This window comes from Hirundo rustica, chromosome 17 (genome assembly GCF_015227805.2).
Source record: "Hirundo rustica isolate bHirRus1 chromosome 17, bHirRus1.pri.v3, whole genome shotgun sequence".
Lineage (NCBI taxonomy): Eukaryota > Metazoa > Chordata > Aves > Passeriformes > Hirundinidae > Hirundo > Hirundo rustica.
This window is the reverse complement of record NC_053466.1, coordinates 8,412,209-8,432,464: the sequence shown is the minus strand read 5'-3', so window position 1 is coordinate 8,432,464 and position 20,256 is coordinate 8,412,209. Positions and strand designations below refer to the sequence as shown.

The following is a 20,256-nucleotide window of genomic DNA, read 5'->3' as shown; positions in this document are numbered from 1 at the left end:
GTGGTTGCTTAGGCACTTGGTGACACTGGTCAAGTGGATTTCTTGGCTGCTACTTCTGCTGAAACATCTCCTTGAAAAATAACATTCAATGGTATTTATAGCCTGAGCTCTGAAACCCCTGGTTAAAATGCGTGTCTGTTCAGTATTCCCATGGGTGGAGCAAAGCAAAGTGCCCATGACAGAAATGCAATCTCAGCTCCTGTTCAATAGCTCTCCTCGGCTTTTGGCTCTGGATAAAGCCAGGCTGCCGTGAGCCATGGCGGCGTTGTCGCTTCTGTTGAGTCTGAGTTTACCTAGGGATGTGTAAAGCTGGCTCTTTAGGCAGCTCTTGTGATAAAATAACTCCCTTCCTCAGCTCTCCATGCTTATTGTGTTTCTGAATTCTGTCTTGCTCTAGATTTCCCCACTTGCTGTGGAGTGGAACTGTGCTGAAGACTATGCTAGATATTCTGCAGACATTGTCTTTGTCTCTTAGTGCAGTAAGTGCTTTTCTTTCCTAGAACTTTTTTTTTTTTATTTGTTCTGCATGTATTTGATATTTAATTAAGATTGTAATTTGGTTTTCCTTTTACTAAGATTGATAAAATCTTAATTTTAAATTCTGTGGACCAAGAATTATCTTTGCAACCCTATTTCATAAGCAGTAAAACTAGTGCTAAAATGTTGTTGTCAGATGTGGATTATAATTGTTGAAATGTCTCATTTGAAATAAAAAATTGGATGGTATGGTATTTTTCTGGTTTGTGGTTTGTTTGGTCTTTATGAATTATGGTTTTCAGATTGTATTCTCTCTGGTCTATGTATGTGTATCCATACTTCTTGAATCTGTTACGTGCTGGCATTTTTGAGGATGGAAATGCTTTATATAGAGTTTTATACTATAGTTTATTTATACTATTTATATTTACTATTATTTACTATTTACTAATATTTACTATTTATACTATAGGTTTTTTATACTAAATGTTGAGGAGAGTGCTTTGGATTTTTAGGATTATTTATCCTAAAAATCAAACTGGAATACAAACAGTTTCCTTTAGAGCTGGTCAAACTGAGAGCAAATGTTAACAAAAAGGTTTGGTAATGAGGCTTCTTGTTTGCTACCTGCAGTGTTAATGTCAGGTGACAATGAATTTGCCTTACTGAGAGCTGATAATTCTTTCTGTTTAGGATATTCACAAGGACCAACCATACTATGACATTCCTGATGCTCCCTACAGAATAACAGTCCCTGACACGCATGAAGCCAGAGAGGTGGGTGGTCCTCCTTGATTTATCAAAGAATGCAAGAATTTGATAGCTTGGAGATAACACTAGTCAGCTACTCTGAATGGTCATTTTTTAAAAGTACTTCCCTAGGTAAGATTTTTCTAATAGGATATGGCGCAGTATTTATGTTTTTCTGAATTTAACTATTTTATATGACTTAAAGTGTGACAGTTCTTTTTCTAACCAAGGGCACATTCAACTGTTACAGAAAATTTTAACTGTGTCATGTTGCTGCAACTGTCTTGCTCCCTTTGTTACTTATTACGCCCTTAAACCAGTGCCTCATGTTAAATGTCCTGTATTTTACTGATTGTGTTGATGCTTTTTATTCTAGAGTATAGTCAAGGACTTTGCTGCACGCTGTGGGATGATTCTGCAAGAGGCAATGAAATGGGCTCCCTCTGTTACAAAATCTCATCTACAGGTAATGGCCTGCTTCTGTGAAAACTTGATTTTTGCAGATCTTGGACACTGCAAATCTACCTGAAGTTTCTATTTCCTTCCCTAGAAAAAGAGCCTCAAGGGATCCTATCCTTGGGTAAAAGGACAATTAATTACTTTCCCTTCTTCCATGTAGTCCAAAACACTTCATCTCATAAGGGGGTTTTTTGTCAAAAGTTATTCTTTTAAGAGAAGATCACAGCCTTCAAGCATTTATCTTGATAACTTCATTCATTTTGGATACAGAAGGAGTCTTTACTCTTTGTGTATTTAGGAGGATATTCCGAAAATCTTATTGCCAGGGGAACAATGCCCGAAGGGATGAGTAGAGACAGTCTTTTGTCACAATTGTGTATAATTAAGTGTCCCATAGTTAGCAGTGATGTAACACTTACTCATGAGCCTTGTTTTTAAGACAATCAAGTATTTTGGAGTTTGAATTGTTGGGTTTTTTTCAGGAGTACCTAAACAAACATCAGAACTGGGTTTCGGGGCTGTCCCAGCACACTGGACTGGCCATGGCTACGGAAAGTGTTTTGCACTTTGCGGGTTACAACAGGCAGAACACCACTCTGGGCGTGAGTATCGTTTGTTCCTTTGTGCATCTGCTGAGAGACCTTGACAGATCAGAGGGCTGAGGAGGGACTCCCCTGCTGCCTACAGCTTCCTCATGAGGGCCAGCAGAGGGGCAGGCACTGCTCTCCCCTCTGGTGACCACTGACAGACCCAAGGCAATGTCATGAAGCTGTGTCAGGGGAGCTTTGAGGCTGGGTACAAGGAAAAGGTTCGTCATTCAGAGGGTGGCTGGGCACAGGAACAGGCTCCCCAGGGAAGTGATCACAGCACCGAGCCTGACAGAGTTCAGGAGGTGTTTGGACAATGCTCCCAATGGTGTGGTATGATTGTTGGGTTTGTCCTGTGCAGGGCCAGGAGCAGGACTCAATGATCCCTGTCAGTCCCTTCCATCTCAGGGTATTCTGTGATCCTGTATCCATGGAAGAAATACACATACTCCTTACTTGGTTCTGATTGGTCCTGGTACTGTTGAATGTAACAGTCCCGATACTACTCCAACTATAAGAATAAGAAAATCTAAAATATATGTGAAGGAATAAAAAGATAAAGAGACAAATGGTTTGATATGAACAGGATAAACACCTTGTTACGGTCTTGCAATAGGCAACCCAGCTGACTGAAAGACCAACTTGTGTGAAGAAGGATTACTCCAACTTCATGGCTTCTCTTAACTTGCGCAACCGTTATGCAGGAGAGGTAAGTACAAGATTTCTCAGGAGTGTGGGGTGCCCAGAAGCTCTGGCATCACTTCTCAGGGGATGATGTCCTTCCATCCTATACTGGTGTATGGGTCTATGTCACATGAACCAGTCTCTAAACCCCTTCAGGATAAAGAGTATCATTTTCCTAGGTTATTAAACAGATAATTTTACTGTTAGTCTTGCAGATAAAGCTAAAGATTAGATAAAGCTAAAGATTAGATTGCAGATAAAGCTAAAGATTTGGTAAAGTAGTTACAAAAGATGCTTCTGTTCGTGGAGCTCCCTAATCAGCACATGACCAATACTTAACTGGATTCCTAAAAATACTGTTCTCTGTTGAAAACCTCCCTAAATTTTACAGGTTTCTGGAATGATTCAGTTCTCAAATGCCACAGGACGAGCATCTGACCTGAATAAACTTATGGTCAAAGAGCTGAATGCTGCTCTTGAATCAAGCAATACTGAATTCTACACCCAGGCCATGTTTAAGTTGACTGCACTGCTAATAAGCAGCAAAGGTAATGAAAACCAAATGTAGTTCTGCTTTCTGCTGGTGAATGCCAAGAATAATAAACTACAAAAACTATCCATATACTAACCCAATATGCATCAGCTTGCAGCAAAACTGTGTTTTGAATTTTTTCCATTAAGCTTAAATTGGGGGAAAGCCTCCTTAATCCAGAAACTGTTTATTATTAGGAACGGATTATTACCTGTGGTGCACACCTATTTCATGCTGATGTGGAAAGCAGTTGTTCTTTAGAGAAATCTGAGTGAATGTTTGTTTTCAGACTGTGATCCCCAGCTCCTTCATCATCTGTGTTGGGGACCCCTGCGAATGTTCAATGAACATGGCATGGAAACAGCAATTGCTTGCTGGGAGTGGCTGCTTGCTGCCAAGAATGGAATAGAAGTGCCGGTAGGAAGTGACTTAACTACTCGTTCTCTGCCCCTGCAAGGGGGAAGAGAGAAGATTTTGACAGGTTCACAGATGATGTGAATCTGTCAAGGATGTTTAAATGCACTGTTAATCACTTTAGCCTGCTGGGAAGTCTTTGTTCCTGTATTATTGGAAGGCTGTGCACACTCACAGGTGGACTGTGGGAAACAGGCATGATTGTTACAGCAAAAGAAACCTGTTAGAATCCCAGCTGTAGAATTTACTTGGCTGATGAGATGCCTGAGCTATTTATGAACTGACTCTATACTATCACGAACTATAGAATGGTGTTTTAAAACAAAGAGAAATCAGTGTTCCTGCTCATTAATCAGCCTCTGGTATCTGGTATTGCACCATTACATAAAGACATAGGCTTGCAAATGTCCTGATCCTGTAACAGGCTAAACCAGTTGTATTTTGTGAGATAGGGATCAATGTAATAGTAATAAAGCAACTCACCTTGGTGTAGTGACAGTCCACACAGCTGAGAGAGCTGCCTCTGGGAATTGCTTTGCTTAGGGAGCACGAAGTGTGTCACTTGCTGGAGATAATCATCCTTCTGAATTTACTTAGTTGAGTTTATGTGCAGGTTTCAGTGGTTAACTTCTTAAGCATCAGTTTCATTTTTTTCCATTGAGTATTTGGGGAAATATCTTTGTATCTGGTTGAGGATTACAGAGAGGCACCCTTGGTTGCTCAGCCCCCTTACTACAGAAGATGCTGCTTCTGAGAGCAGGATCAGCAAAACTGAATTATGTGCCATCTTTATGTTGTGCTTGATCAGCCAGGGTGTGCTCAGGGGCCAAACCATGTCCTGCAGGTCACGGGAACGTGGCGTGTGCTTGTCTCTGCTGGGCTCGTGTGGGAGGCAGCAGCCTTTAGTAGAGCAGGAGGATGGATGGCACAGGCTGATCGAACAGTTCCGTCTCCTCAACAAAATACAGTGCCTGCCTGCTGCTGCCTTTAGTCTTTCTGTTACTAGCTGAGATTCTGCGGGAGTCGCTCTTCCTTCTGGAACTTAGGATGTGGAAGAAACATTTTCTTTTAGGTGGGATGTACAGACTTGTCTCTGCCTCTGTCAGCTCCGCAGTGAATTTTCATTGATGTAGTAGGTTCTTGTGTGTGCTGTGGGGAAAGACTGTGCTTTCCAGATAAGATGCTCTTGAAACAAGGGGCACTGTCACCTTCCTTTTTGCAGTTCATGAGGGAAATGGCAGGAGCCTGGCAAATGACAGTGGAGCAGAAAGTTGGGCTGTTTTCTGTGGAGCAGAAAGAAGCAGATCCATTAGCAGCCTCAGAGGAGAGCCAGCCAAGGCCCTGTCCACCAGAGGTGACCCCACATTACATCTGGATAGAGGTGTGTATTTCTTCTGAGTGTCCCACCTGTGGGACATTTCCTGTATTTCCTGTTGCTGTGATTTTGGAAAGGACTGGAGTCACGTGCTCACAGCCAGGAGAGACACTCTGTTGAAATGAGCATAATCATTGAGGGGGAGAAAGGTGTTTGAAACAGAGGAGTCTGGGGGTGGGGTTTGAAATTCTAAAAGGTCCAAGGAGGCATGGTATGTCTGTCTCTTTTTCTCAGTTTTTGGTGCAGAGGTTTGAAATAGCCAAATACTGCAGTTCTGACCAAATCGAGATCTTCTCCAGCCTGCTCCAGCGGTCGCTGTCCCTGAACATCGGCGGGGCGAAAGGCAGCTTGAACCGGCACGTGGCAGCCATTGGGCCCCGATTCAAGTGAGTGCTTTTGGCTTCTTCCTTCTGGAATCACAGAAATACAAATTACGGTTATAGGAGATGGAAGAAAACAACTAAACATGACATATTTAACTTAAAGCCTGCAATGATGCAGTCTAAGCTCTGTTTTCAAAGCAGAAGTTGATTATTCAGCTTGAAAGTAATTTTTTGGTGTTTCAGGAAACTTCATGGGACGATTTCGTGTAACAAATTGCCCACATCATGGACGTAGTAATGAATCTAGTCTTTGCTTCATCAGTTATTTTCACCTTTTGTGACTTGAAGGCTTTGACTTTCTGTGCTTCAGCAGTCACAGCTTTGAAACAGGCTGATGAGAATGTGAACAGGTTGCCCAGAGCTCTGAAGCAGACACTTCTCAGGCTGCAGTTACAGCTGCAGTTGTGGTTTGCATGGAGGTGTATTGCTCAGCATTTGGGGAGAGCCAACATTTCCATTCTCTATTTTGCTTCTTAGGTTGCTGACCCTGGGTTTGTCTTTGCTGCATGCTGATGTGGTTCCAAATGCAACTATCAGAAACGTTTTGAGAGAAAAGATTTATTCAACTGCCTTTGATTATTTCAGGTACTCTTTTATTTGAAACAACTCACTGAAAATGTGTTTGTGTTTTACCTAAACCTTCAGTGATACTTCAAAGCAGCAGCTGTCTTTCTCTTCTAGTGATTTTTCTTCCTTTCCTTTTTTACCCACTTTAACAGAAACTTGTCTTCTGCTTTAGTACAGTGCATAAATTATCTCAAAGAGGCTTAGATATTAGTTTCAGATTTTATGTGTGATTTAAAAAGCAGAAATGTTTCCGTTCTTTTCCCTTTTTTCCTTATTTTGAAGTTTATTCAGTGCTCAAAATTGTATCAAGATTTATAAGGTCTGAAGAACTTCTGTTAGGGTGTGTGTGGCTGAAGTACAGTTGCATTGTTTTCAGAATACAGCCACACTGAATCTGATTATTTCAACATTTGACACAGGCACAAAAGAAAATTTAATTGATAGGAATGTCTGAATGTGAGGAGGTCAGACAGTCTTAATACTAACTTTCAAATGAATCCAGGATGCTGCCTTAATTTTCAGTTACGATTGGAAGTTTGTGCTCTTCAGTCAGACATAATAAAGCCATGAAGATAAAATGAAGTGATGTGTGGTTTCATCCTTGTAATTTCAGTCAGAATGAAAAATCAGATTTGATTAGGTTGGTGAGGGGTTTTGAGTGCTGGGAGTTTTTTCCCCCTAATGCCTTCAACATCACATTATTTGTGTGATTTCTTCAAGCTGTCCTTCCAAGTTCCCTACACAAGGGGAAAAGAGGCTCCGTGAGGATATCAGCATATTGATCAAGTTTTGGACAGCAATGTTCTCAGACAAGAAGTATCTGACTGCCAGCCAGCTTGTGCCACCTGGTGAGTTCCTTTAAGTGCTGTTTTAAAAGTGTCTGGTTTCTTTGATTGGATTCTACATCAGATCTGTGCTCTGTTCTTAGATAATCAAGACACCAGGAGCAACCTGGATATCAATGTTGGATCTCGGCAACAGGCTACACAAGGATGGATAAATACTTACCCTTTGTCCAGTGGCATGTCAACCATATCTAAAAAATCAGGTATTTTTTTGATTGTAACCAGCTCATTACTGCCAATTTTACAGCACAGCTTATGTTCAGATATTTAAAATCAATATTTACCTTAAATATCAGGTTCATATTCTGGCAAGGTATTTAATTACCAGTGCCAAACTCTGAAAAACAAAGGCAGAAAACTGGTAGCAAGCAGGAGAGTTCTGAAATCACCTGAGGTTTTTGATAGAATGTTCAATTCTGTTGTGCAGGAGATACAAGACTGGAAGAGGTCAAGATGTATTGAAATCCTGTATGGAAATTTTTTGCTTCATAGAAACATGCCCCTAGTGCTTTCTGGGGACAGCAGAGTGACATTAGATCATGGACTGTGTTCTTGTGCAGTTTTAAAGCTCCATGCTCTTCCTTTTTAGTAGTCTGTTGTGCTGCTAAAGTGAATGCACTGCTGGCTACAATGATATCTCTGTAGCCTGTTGTACTCCATATATTCAAACGCCTGCATGATGAGTGGCTGCAGTGCTGACTTCCTGCCACCACTGATCTAAGTTACAGCTGTCCTGTGGTTACTCATTTCTGTGTTCATGTTTCCAGGTGTGGACAGTTTGAAAGTACAGTTTAACCTGCTGAACAAAAGCCACTGAAAACTTTTTAATCCTTTTCTCCAGGAATGTCCAAGAAGACGAACAGGGGCACACAGCTGCACAAGTACTATATGAAGCGCAGGACGTTACTGCTCTCATTGCTGGTGAGTGAACAGAAGGATGGGAAGACTGCATGGATTCCTAAGACCTTCTTATTGTTGCAGGATATATAAACTAAAGTATGACATTGGAAGTGTTTTGCTTCTTCCAGAAAACCCTTATTTTTCCTGTTTCCCTCAGGCTACTGAGATTGAACGCTTGATCACATGGTACAATCCACTGTCCTCCCCTGAGCTAGAGTTGGATCAAACTGGAGAGAGCAGTGTAGCAAACTGGAGGTCGAAATACATCAGTCTTAGTGAGAAGCAGTGGAAGGATAATGTGAATCTGGCTTGGAGCATTTCTCCTCATCTTGCTGTGCAGCTGCCTACCAGGTGAGATATTTCAAAAGAAACAACTGACGCAATTACTGCTGCCTTAGAAGCTGAGTATTTACAGTAAATACTGATAGCACTTGCTGCTGGTTGCAGCCTCTTGCATACTGTCACAACTGTTTGAGACCTTTGAAAAGAGCTAAATTACTTAATAGACTCATTTGGCTCAGTCACTAATGAAGTCCAACTGCCTTTTCTGCCATCTGTTCTTTGCCAGCACTTAGTGTTTGATTCAGAAGAAATCAGGTTTGTTTTTTTAATAGCATTCAGCCCATTAGCAAGCACAGCATTTAAGCAGTGCTAAAAGTATCTTGGAAAGCAGTATTTCAGCTAGGTATTGGCTTGCACTTTAGTATTACAGGAGAATTAGCATAGTTGGCTCTGGAAGGGAAAGAAAATTCTTTCCCCCTTACGGCAGTGATAGTTTTTGCCAAGTAGAGTTCTGTACACTGGTTGCTGTAGAATCCCAGACAGAATATTTCAGCCAAGAATCCACTAGTGGAAGTGGGCTGAAGTACAACTGGTTTATACAAAAGCACTGGATGAGGACCAGTTTGTTTCAGAATCCTCTTTCCACAGCATATTGCTGGACGTTATTTCATAGATTAACTATTTGCTTATTGAGCATGTAGTTTCTGCCTTCTGCTGTCCTCATCTTCACATAAATAGAAGAAGCCATCAAAATTTTCTAATAAAGTTATTGTGTTCCTGGTTATATCTAGGTTTAAGAACACTGAAGCTATTGGAACAGAAGTGACCCGTCTGGTCCGGTTGGACCCAGGAGCTGTTAGTGATGTTCCTGAGGCAATAAAGGTACCTGTGAAGATTTTTACTGTTGCAGGGCCCCAGGAGGCCCATTTCATTCAAATATATTGGAAAATACAGTCTTGTCTTATCACAGTGTATGTTCTAGTGCTACCCATATCTCTGGTAGGAGAGGATGACAGAACAGCTGTGGAAATAGGGTGCTGAGGGGAGAATCACAGCAGTAAGAGGACGTAATGGTACATTTTGCTTCTGGGTATTCTCACTGTACACAAAATGGCTCAGAACCTGTCATTTGCAGTACAGCCACCATTTCTGTTCCTTTGGCATAGTAAGTGAAAAGATCACTGGACCAAGCCATGAAGAGTGCTGCTGCTGAAATTATTTCAAGCATAACCTTTTCTGTATATCCAGAGGCCAAGGTTGGGAAGTGAGGAAGGCTCATCGTGCTGATCTGCAGTGAAGCACTTTAGTCCTGTGAGGGACAGTCTTCTCAGAGCTTCATTCTGTACAACACCTGTAAAATAGATGGCAGGAAAATTGAACCTTTTTTCATGCTTTCAAAATGACTCATCCTTTCTTCTTTTCTCCCTGTGCAAGGATTCCTGGATCATGCTTTTAGTAACTTCATTTGGTGTTCTGGGAGATGAGGTGATTCCAACAGCTAGGTTTAAAAAATGCATAAGATAAAACAGCCATAGTTTTGTAAAAAAAACCAGTTCCATGTTTCACTTGCCTTGCTGGAGGGAGCTAGATGACAGCATTACTGTCTGATGTGTAGTACCCACACATCAGTGAGTGCTACAAACCCCTAATGTGTCTGACCTGCTTTTTCAGTACCTGGTTACCTGGCACACGATTGATGCTGATGCTCCTGAGCTCAGCCACGTTCTGTGCTGGGCACCCACAGATCCACCAACGGGCCTGTCCTACTTCTCCAGCATGTATCCCCCTCATCCTCTGACAGCCCAGTACGGAGTTAAAGTCCTGCGCTCCTTCCCTCCGGTAAGAGGAGTTCCAGGAAACCTTAACGCTCCTGGGGATGTTACGGCCCTGGTCACTGTGGCCACAAATTACATTTTAATGCCATGGAGACAGTGCTAAATGGGCACAGCACACTGCAGAATGTGCACGGAGTGGGATGGAAACTTGGAGTTGATTGTCCCAGGTAAAACTGGCTCATGTATTTGCAGCTTTGTTGTAAATGACACTAAGCTGAATTCTTCAGACTGCCCTTCTCAAATCGTCTCTTTTGCCTCTTCTCCCAATGACAAAGTTGTTTCTTCTGAGGCAGCAGAAAGCTGTTTTTTGGCACTTGTCAGACTTCTATCTGGACTGTGAAATACATGATTATTAATTATATTTTTGAAGGGAGTAACTAAACAGAGTAATACTTTGATTTAAGAGAGTTGAATACATAGTTTAAAATAAAGAGGCAGTGGGATTTTGTTTATCACCTAACTGAAGGGAGCTTTTCTCTGTGTATGTGACTCATCTTCCCTTCTGACTACTGAAACAAAACAGTAAAGCCCTGCCATCCCTTCTCTTTCAGGATGCCATTTTATTCTACATTCCACAGATTGTTCAGGCACTGCGGTATGACAAGGTGAGATTATGAGTCAGCTGCTTGTGAAGAGAACAGGTTTTTAATGCAGCTTTTAGATTTAAAGCAGTAAATAAAACAAAAAATAAGCATAATCTAATGCTACTTATTATTATCCTATATCTAATACATAGAAGAAAAATTATTGTCTCTAGAGGCTGGCTGGCCTTGGATATATATACACATACTAGAAGATGCTCTGAGCTCAAAGAGATTTGAAATCCAAAAAGAACAGATGGAAAATGGCCTAGAGGTGGGGAAAGGCTGATTAGAATAACAGAATAGGTCAGTAATAAAGCTGAAAACAGCTTAAGATCAGTTCATTACCTTTTAAAATACACTGTCATTCATGTCTTTTTAGCAAAATGAGTGAGTGTAGAGGTCTTCTTTCCATCCATTTAACACGTTCTGAGTTTGAAGAATAGCTGTTAGAAGCAGTAATATTGAGTCTGAGAGTTGTAATGAACTTTGATCCTTACTGGTTTGCAGATGGGTTATGTTAGGGAGTACATCCTGTGGGCAGCTTCCAAATCTCAGCTCTTGGCTCACCAGTTCATCTGGAACATGAAAACTAATATCTACCTGGATGAAGAAGGACATCAAAAAGATCGTGAGTACTTGAAATATAATCTGACTTGGCTCCTTTCCTTCTCCCAGTCCAGACTATATTTTATTCCTGCTTCTTGCTTGTCAGGAAGAATCCTTTTAGCTGGGAAATTCTCTTTTATTTATAGAGGTAGGGCCCATTCTGCATCAGTGCCTGATAGAGTCTATCAAGCGAAACATGGTGCTGGTTCCCTCAGTACCTTTTTCTGAATACTATCCAAAGATGCTTATTTCCATCACCCATATCATTTTACTTTCTGAAAGAAGCTTCTGACACAGATGCTTTCTTTTTTTGACATGCAGCTGACATTGGGGAACTTCTGGAGCAGTTAGTGGAGGAGATAACTGGCTCATTGTCTGGCCCAGCCAAGGAGTTCTACCAACGGGAGTTTGATTTCTTTAATAAAATCACCAATGTTTCAGCCATTATCAAGTAAGTATTGTACTTCAGAAATTGTGCTCTGTTTGTATAAGTTTGAAACAAATTTGAGGCTAGTGTGTAGAGTAATATATAATATGCAGATAATTAAAAGAGAATTCATTTTTCTAGGCCATTCCCTAAAGGAGATGAAAGAAAAAAAGCTTGTTTGAGTGCTCTGTCTGAGGTGAAAGTGCAGCCTGGTAAGATGTGATTTAGTTGTATGAAACTGTGGGCTTTTGAATTCAACATGATTATTTTCTGCAAGCAAACCTTGAAATTCCTATGAGTGGCGGCTTACAGAGATTTCAGTTTTGGTGCTAGTGGCTGTTCTTGTTTGAAAAAAATTCAAATATTTTTGCCTATCCAACAATTTCTATATGTTGCATCAAAACTTACCCAAAAGCAAGTTAGATAATACGTATCATGGATAAAGTAGCAGTGTATGCCTGAAGAGGAAGGATAAATAAACTCTTTTGCTTTCTACCACCTTCTTTTTAAAAAAGATGTGGTGTCTTTGAGAAGTTTTGTTATCTCAAGAATGAAGCGTGTCCAGTTCCTTTCATTCTCCCCTTTCTCCCATCAGAATGAACCTGCAGACAGGTTCAAGTTTTCTCTGATTCATTCCCTTGAAATGGCAATATCTGAGGGTCCTTTCAAATCTTGAACATATGTTTTCCCAGCCTGAATCTTCTCTTTAAAATAAGAGTTTGGTGAAAGCTTTTCCCGCCCTCTGACAGGTGTAAAACCTTGTACCATGTGTTGGTGGCTGAGGGCACTGCCCAGTGCACTGGGGCTGCTGCCACATCTAATGCAGAACTGTTGTAAGAGATGCCCTCTCTCTACCTTTTTGCGTATAGGTTCTGCAGTATTACCTCAACACTGTATTTTATTAGTTTCTGGGAATCTCTCACTAATGCAAAGGATATCACAGCCTTCATGGCTCACAGATAATCTCCAGTTTCTCTCTAACATTAACTCAAAACTATGTATTGAAGTTGTAGACACTGACATCAGTTATTGTCCAGCTTGCATTGTCTCACTAGCCAGTGGATTTGTTCTCAGCTGTCTGCTCTGTTTTGCAGGCTGTTACTTGCCCAGCAATCCTGAAGCAATTGTTCTGGATATTGATTACAAGTCAGGAACTCCTATGCAGAGGTACCATGCTCTTGTTATTTTTATTTTCTATTTATAGTTATAATTATAGTTATATTTACATATGCTTGTTAAGTTAATTACTGACATTCAAGTATTTTTAAATAAATTTTTGTTTGGCTAATTGCACTCATAATCATCTTTGTTTCTTCTGTAATTTAGTGCAGCAAAAGCACCTTATCTGGCCAAATTTAAAGTGAAACGATGCGGAGTCAGTGAGCTTGAAAAAGAAGGTTAGTAACTGCAACTTAATTATTGATACTACTAATTAATTTTCAACAATTCCTTTAAAACTGCCTGCTCTTAGTGACCTGTACCCCTGCAGAAAAATTATTTCTGTTGAATTTTATCTGCCGTGGTTCAGCTGAGAAATTAAACTGGATCAAAGGAAGAGAGAAGAAAATTCTGAAAACTTGAATCCTTTTTAAAGTCCTGAGAAGCAAACCATGTAGGGCTCTTGAAAAAATTATAACAGTTATTTTAGACTAAAATAGAAATCACTTGCCTTTTGTGGATTTTTATACGGTAGCAAAATCCAGGTTTATGGCGTTTTTTCTCTCACAAGACATTCTGTGGGAGTCTCCAGCTGACTTGCTCAATGCAGTGCAGGCATTTATTAGATAAATCACGAACACTGGTTTGAGATGTTCTAATTCCAGTAGACAAAGGGAATTATCTTTTGATAATTACCTCTTAAGGCAGAAATCCCTGCAGTGTACCTGCGGTAAAATGCTGTGGGTTTGAGTGCAGAGGGCTTGTCGTGGTAGAAAGTTACTAATTAAAGTCCACGTCTGGGTTTTGCTTGGTTCTCTTGTTGCAGGTCTGCGGTGTCGCTCTGACTCCATCGATGAAAGTGCAGAAGAGAACGAGGACAGTGAGAACACCTGCTGGCAGGCAGCCATCTTTAAAGTGGGCGATGACTGCCGACAGGTACAAAGCTGTCAGGCGTTGCACTTAGAGGAGACAGATTTCTAGGTGCTAATGCATTAGAAGAAAATCATTTTAGTACAGAAATATTTTTCTTTGAAACTTCGGTAATCTCTGCTAGTTACGGACTGAAAGGGAGAACTGTGTTGTACCCCTAGGAAAATTCAGTTTGGAAATAAAGGCTGTTCTGTCAAGACAGGCTTACCAAGCCTTAAAATTATTTTACAGAGTTTATTTTTCAGTTGAGCTATTGGTAATATAGTGGTAGTTCCTGAGGTGGGATCTTGTACATTGAAGTTTGATTGATTAAGAGGAAATGCTGGTTATTATCCCTGGAGTTATTAGTAGCCCTTTTATCAGAGGGTGACCAGCAGTTCATTCTTAGGTAAGCAGTTAAATCATCAGTGTTGCTTGCTCCCCACTCACACAGCATTTATCAGTTCCCCTTTTCATTTCCCCCACAGCGCATGCCAAGCACACATCGGCACACCTGCTTAACTTAATGTTCACTTCAGAGTTCTTCAGAGCATGTTTATAATCTGGTTTATGACCTGTAACCCAGGTTTGTGCAATTCTTTTCTTGTCTGACAGGACATGTTAGCTTTACAAATCATCGATCTCTTCAAGAACATATTTCAGCTGGTAGGCCTGGATCTCTTTGTGTTTCCATACAGAGTGGTGGCCACAGCTCCAGGGGTAAGTGGACAATTAACTGTAGTGCTGTAGAAAATCATTCCTAATTCAAAAATACTTTCTTCCAGCACACATAAAAATTCCATGCTATAAGGAAGTACTGCCTATATCATTTATGCCAAGTATTTGGAGTACCAGCAATAGAAAGAGTCTTTCCTCTCTTGCTTCCTGCTTTTCTAAAGCTTTTGGCTCTGAAATTTTGCTGCTTGCAAATGTTGTTTGATTTCTGCAACTACGTTGTGCAAAGCAGTGGAAAGTCACAGAGCTTGTCTTAGTTGCATGGAAATCCTAAAAGAGAGGATATACTTTTTTAAATGAATAAACTAAAAATTCTGTATTTGGTGATCTATAGGCTTCCCCATATTTCCCAGAGAACCTGTATGACTGCCAAGAGCCATGAACAAGATTTATTTGGGAGCATGCTTTACAAACCTGTTCCTCTTCTTCCCCTCCAGTGTGGTGTTATTGAGTGCATTCCTGACTGCACATCCCGTGACCAGCTGGGCAGGCAGACAGACTTTGGGATGTATGATTATTTTACAAGGCAATATGGAGATGAGTCTACCCTTGCATTCCAGAAGGTAAAATATCAGTGGGCAAGCACAGCAAAACATCAACTGAGAGGCATTCTGCCTATAAGAAATAATGACAAATAGTTGCATAATGACTACTATAATGCTGTATCTAGTTCCTGGTGCTGCTAATCCATTTTTAGCTATTAGTGAGTTAGCTAAAGAGTTAATTGCAGCTACGAATGTATGGAGAGTGTCACTGGACATCGCTTCAAACTAATCATGAATGGAAAGAAAGGGAAAAGCTTTGCTCATCTGTCTCATCTCCTGATGGAGAGTTAATAAATTCTGTAAGTTGTTCTGATTTGTTTTAACTTGTTCATACAGGCTCGCTATAATTTCATCCGCAGTATGGCTGCTTACAGTCTGCTCCTGTTCCTGCTCCAGATTAAAGACAGGCACAATGGCAACATCATGCTGGACAAACAGGGACACATCATTCATATTGGTCAGTCATATGCACCTCTGAATGTCATTTATTACCTTTGCTTTCTGCTTTTAAGTATTGCTGGTAACAGATAATAAGCCATTTCCCCTTTGAGATCCATCTGTATCCTGATTTCACTGTTTGTAAACATACATGGAAGGTTTTCATGCATTTTAAGTGTTGTGTGTTTGCGTTGGCTGCTTCTGTGTAAATTTAGCTCTGCGAAGTTTTGTCAGGTTCAGGAAAGTATATACACACATGTATGGATGACACATGTTTATGTCCTCATGCACGGATACATGCGTGCATGTGTGTAATTATAGAAACTTGTCTTTGGTTTCCTTTCATCACTGCAAGGGTATGAATCAAACTTGACAATTGAATTTATATAATTGTGTGGGGCTGTAACCTCTGCTTTAGCTTTGCTTTTCTGGAACTGAACAAATATTTCAGCAGCTTATTTGATATCACCATTCTCACATCTATTCTCATGTCGTGGTGATGATGCTTTTTTTGGTTTTACACTTCACCAAAGCTTTTTTCCAGTTGGAGTTAAAATGTTTACATTAATGCATGCAATCCACCGCTCTTGCTCCTGTATAAAGTTTATGAGGCAGTTTATCTTTTGTGCGCAGATTTTGGATTCATGTTTGAGAGCTCACCTGGTGGAAACCTGGGTTGGGAGCCTGACATTAAACTGACTGATGAGATGGTGATGATAATGGGAGGGAAGATGGAGGCAACGCCGTTCAAATGGTTTATGGAGATGTGTGTCAGAGGATATCTGGCAGTCAGGTAAGGTTTCTTAGCTGCTCAAAGTGGAAGTTCTTGCATGCCCAAAGCCAGATGAGAAGATAAATAATAACAAATGTTGATTTGTAGGGAGTCTGAGCCTGTTGACTGTCCTGGTATGTCTTGCAAACTTTGAAACAATGCTGTAATCCTTCTATTTTAGAGCTTTTTGGTATTTTTTCTGTCTTTATGTTATATTTTAAAATTTTATATATTCAGTTAATAAATGTGTTGTTTCACACATTTCCTCACACAATTTAGTGCACTGTTAATACAATAAGAAACTACTGTCTTGGGGTCAAGATCATTTTAGTTCCTTGAGGGGGAACAGTCTGGACAAAGTTCTTGTGGCAAAGCAAATGTGTCACTCAAGTAGCAGAGTAATAGCCTAGTAGATAATAAATGTTCCGAGCAAGAGAACAGGAAGGAGAAGGGAAGCTGGGCTGATGTAGCAAAGAATTAAACAGAGTAATTAAGATTAAAAGATAGTATGTTCCTGTGGTGTTGCTGGTTTCTGGTTGCCTTTTGTACTGTCTTGGTGCATTGCTTCACCTTTCTGATGCCAAAGAAATGTTGTTTGCTGAAGCATTACTTTGCATAATCCTTCTTGAGACTTCATCTTGCAGCATTCTGACTATCTGACAATACAGCATAAAGGAGTGACATTTAATTAGAGTGACAGATTGCAAGCAATGGTGTAGCTTCACCAGCAAATGTAAGAGGATTATCTGTGTCGATTTAATTACAGAAAAAGGTGGGATCCAGCTCATTGAACTCCTCAGCTTGTCTGCTTTACCTGCTAAGGCTGCAGGAGTGAGTGCTCTGATGTTTTTGTGCTTTTTCTCTAGGCCCTACATGGATGCTGTGGTCTCGCTGGTTACGTTGATGTTGGATACAGGGCTGCCCTGTTTCCGAGGGCAGACAATCAAGCTGTTGAAGTAAGTCAGCAGTGTGAACTGGAAAGGGTTGTTTTAGTAAGATGTTATGTCATTTGTACCAAATGAACACAAGAAGTAGGTAATTGCAGCAAGTGAAATCACACCAGGCGGAGCTTGTGCAAAGACACATTTGTACTATGTTCAAAGGAAACCTCAATAATTTTCTCTTATTTGTTTGTGATTTTCTGCATATAGGCACAGGTTCAGCCCCAACATGACTGAAAGGGAAGCTGCAACTTTCATCATCAAGATCATCCAGAATTGTTTCCTTAGCAACAGGTTTGGCTTCTATGCATGTCTTCTTCCTATGGCTGAAGGAAGGTCATCAGGCTTTGAGCAGAGCTGAAAAGTAGTTTTATCAGTCAGATACCAAAAATTTTTGAGTCTTTGATATTCAGATAGTGCAGGATAGCAGCTTTGTTTCTGAACGTGCTGCATCTCCTCTGTTTTGTGCTGGGAAGGGAGACTTAAGTCTAGGATGGTCAAATAGCAAGGCTGGTTAGTCCGAAGAATAAATGTAATAGTTAAATATCTGAAGTGCCTGTTTTATTATGCTAGATAATACAGAGTTTGTGGGATATATTGGAGAGTCTAATACAAACTCTTGTGTAGTTCCAAATGGGATCAGCTTGAGATTGTTGCCACTCACTGGCTCAGATACAGCCCCACTAGAATGGATGGTTCCAGTGCTTGCTAGTGCACCTGCTCACAATCTTAGACTAATGCTGGGGGGTGAAGGCAGTGACACTGCTGTGTGAATGGCCACAACCAGCTTAGTTCTGACAAGCTTGAGCTTTTCTACGTGTGGGATGATAATCTGTGACCTGAATAAGCTCTGCCCATGGATAATTGAGTTATCTGTAACAAGCTGAGATCTGTTTGCTCAGTCACTCATCAGAGATGCTGCTGTTAATGTTCTTTTTTCCCCTGCACTTTTATTTTCATTATTATCATTCTGCTTAATTAAGATGAGTTTTATTTCCGCATAATACTATCTCCATGCATCCCTGATGATCTTGATTCATTCACTGTGCATTTCCTTCTCCTAAAACAAACTGCAAATGCCATGTGACGTGCTTGTGGCTTCTCCAAACACAGGATCCAAGTTGCTGATGCTGTTGCCGCACTAAGAAGTGTGGAAATACTTTTTTAAACTAGTTTAAACAAGAGCAGGATGTTTTGTGCTGTCCATAACAGTAACTGGGCCTTCACAATGCCTTCAAAGAATGAAGGGCTAGTTTTGATTAGCAGCTGATTTCCTTCACCCACGTTTTGTCTCTGTGGGATCCTGATGAATGTTTCTTGACAATGGGTGCAGTGTTTTTTTAAACTTTTACTTACCTCTGGCTTTGCTTTTCTTCTGTAGGAGTAGAACATATGACATGATCCAGTACTACCAGAATGACATCCCCTACTAGACACTAGAGATCCACTGCCGAAGTGAAACGTGCAACCCCGTGCCCTCGCTCCAAGCTTGTGACAAACAGGAGATGCTCTGTCACACCTCGCTATCTTCCACCCGCTCTGTGTGTGTGTACATGTTGGGTACATGTTTCCTGGACATTGCAACAATCAGTTCTGATTCATTCCTTTCTCTAAACCAGGTTATAGATATTACCGTTTTGCCCTGGATTTCTGGAGTCGGGTTGCAATCACAATAAAAATTGTATTAAGATTATGAATGTGTGAAAGTGGTAAAGCTTGAGGAGTTCGATAATTTTTCATGCAATGCAAGGATTTTATAATATCTTTAAAAGGTAAATTAAACTCTTTCCTGCATAATTGCACAAAATGCCATGGAAAGGAAAGGGTGTGGATTTCTCATTGGAAACAGAAATGTTAACTCGTTCCAATTTTACTGTAGAAAAAGCTTGATAATCATCCAAGGTGGTGATGTCTGTGTAGCTGTGTTCATACTTTGCACTGTACATGGTCCCTGCTACATGGTCAGTATTTCATATGTACATGAAGAATGTATTTTTTCCTTTTGTGTGTTTTAAAAAGAGACTCTACTGAAGATATATTTAATCTACAAAATGTAATAAAAGACGTTAGACTTCGTGTCTGTTGCAAATGTTTTGCCCTGTGCTATTTTTAGTGTGTATATACATCACTCTGCACATTTGGGTACTGTTCATTATATTATGCCCTTTCTTTCTAATAGAGAAATCTCATTTCTTCTTCAGTTGCTTGTCCATCTCAAGTGACATTTTTCATTCATAAAATAAATGTTTAGTGCAAGAGCTGGAATGTAGGGCCAAGGTAAAGCTCCCCAGTGTTGCTGACTAAGGACCTCTATCCTGGGCTCGGATATAGGTCTTTCAGGGATTTTTTTTCCCCTTTCTACATGTTTGTCCTTCTACATGCGTTCTCCAACACAGGGGCTGTCCTCTCTTTAGGGGATTTTTTCCCATCTCTAGGGGCATTTTTCCCTTTTGGGGAGCTTTTCCCGAGTGTCCGGGTCGTGCCCTCAGGGAGGGAAGGGAGTGCCAGGCCTGGGCGGGGCCCGGGGCGCCCCCTAGCGGCCCGCCGCCACCGCGGCGAGCGCGAGCACCGGCGTGAGGGGTGGGGGGGGGCGGCCTCGGCCCTGAGGGGCAGCAGCGCTGAGGGACACCGAGCCCTGAGGGACAGCAGCCTGGAGGCACACTGGGCCCTGAGGGACAGCAGCCTGGAGGGACACTGGGCCCTGAGGGACACCGAGCCTTGAGGGACTCGCGGCCCTGAGGGGTATCCGGCCCTGAGGGACAGCGGCCGCCCTGAGGGACACCGAGCCCTGAGGGGCGTGCGGGACATAGCCCCCAGGAGTGAAGGGTGGTGGCGTCGTGGGGGAGAACGAGCCCTGAGGGTTGGAGGGGGCGCGACACACTGTCCTGAAGCACAGCGGGTGAACGGGACACGGATCAGCGCCCCGAGTATCAGCGCTGAGGAGCGGAGGCGTCGTGAGGGAGACCCAGCCCTGGCGCGAGACTTTGCCGTGAGATGGGCCCGGCCCTAAGGTGGGGCTTTGTCATGGTGGGGAGGGGGGAACAGCCCTGA

At 41.4% G+C, this 20,256-nt stretch overlaps 1 protein-coding gene across 2 annotated transcripts in view; it reads left to right on the top strand.

Annotated features, from left to right (window-relative positions):
* PI4KA (phosphatidylinositol 4-kinase alpha) overlaps positions 1-19,294 on the top strand; it is a 52,503-nt gene extending 33,209 nt beyond the window's left edge. For both annotated transcript variants that reach the window (XM_040081196.1, XM_040081198.2), the window contains exons 26-55: positions 398-479; positions 1,171-1,254; positions 1,604-1,693; positions 2,169-2,288; positions 2,890-2,982; positions 3,349-3,505; positions 3,779-3,906; positions 5,126-5,284; positions 5,513-5,664; positions 6,139-6,246; positions 6,949-7,076; positions 7,157-7,276; positions 7,915-7,994; positions 8,131-8,324; positions 9,047-9,137; positions 9,927-10,094; positions 10,642-10,695; positions 11,182-11,302; positions 11,602-11,731; positions 11,849-11,919; positions 12,802-12,874; positions 13,034-13,104; positions 13,692-13,801; positions 14,390-14,494; positions 14,947-15,072; positions 15,391-15,511; positions 16,126-16,285; positions 17,131-17,220; positions 17,416-17,499; positions 18,587-19,294. In XM_040081196.1, coding sequence (XP_039937130.1) covers positions 398-479; positions 1,171-1,254; positions 1,604-1,693; positions 2,169-2,288; positions 2,890-2,982; positions 3,349-3,505; positions 3,779-3,906; positions 5,126-5,284; positions 5,513-5,664; positions 6,139-6,246; positions 6,949-7,076; positions 7,157-7,276; positions 7,915-7,994; positions 8,131-8,324; positions 9,047-9,137; positions 9,927-10,094; positions 10,642-10,695; positions 11,182-11,302; positions 11,602-11,731; positions 11,849-11,919; positions 12,802-12,874; positions 13,034-13,104; positions 13,692-13,801; positions 14,390-14,494; positions 14,947-15,072; positions 15,391-15,511; positions 16,126-16,285; positions 17,131-17,220; positions 17,416-17,499; positions 18,587-18,638 — 3,322 coding nt within the window. In that variant the 3' untranslated portion in view covers positions 18,639-19,294. The remainder of the gene's footprint in view (positions 1-397; positions 480-1,170; positions 1,255-1,603; positions 1,694-2,168; positions 2,289-2,889; positions 2,983-3,348; positions 3,506-3,778; positions 3,907-5,125; positions 5,285-5,512; positions 5,665-6,138; positions 6,247-6,948; positions 7,077-7,156; positions 7,277-7,914; positions 7,995-8,130; positions 8,325-9,046; positions 9,138-9,926; positions 10,095-10,641; positions 10,696-11,181; positions 11,303-11,601; positions 11,732-11,848; positions 11,920-12,801; positions 12,875-13,033; positions 13,105-13,691; positions 13,802-14,389; positions 14,495-14,946; positions 15,073-15,390; positions 15,512-16,125; positions 16,286-17,130; positions 17,221-17,415; positions 17,500-18,586) is intronic.
* Positions 19,295-20,256: the final 962 nt, after the last annotated feature.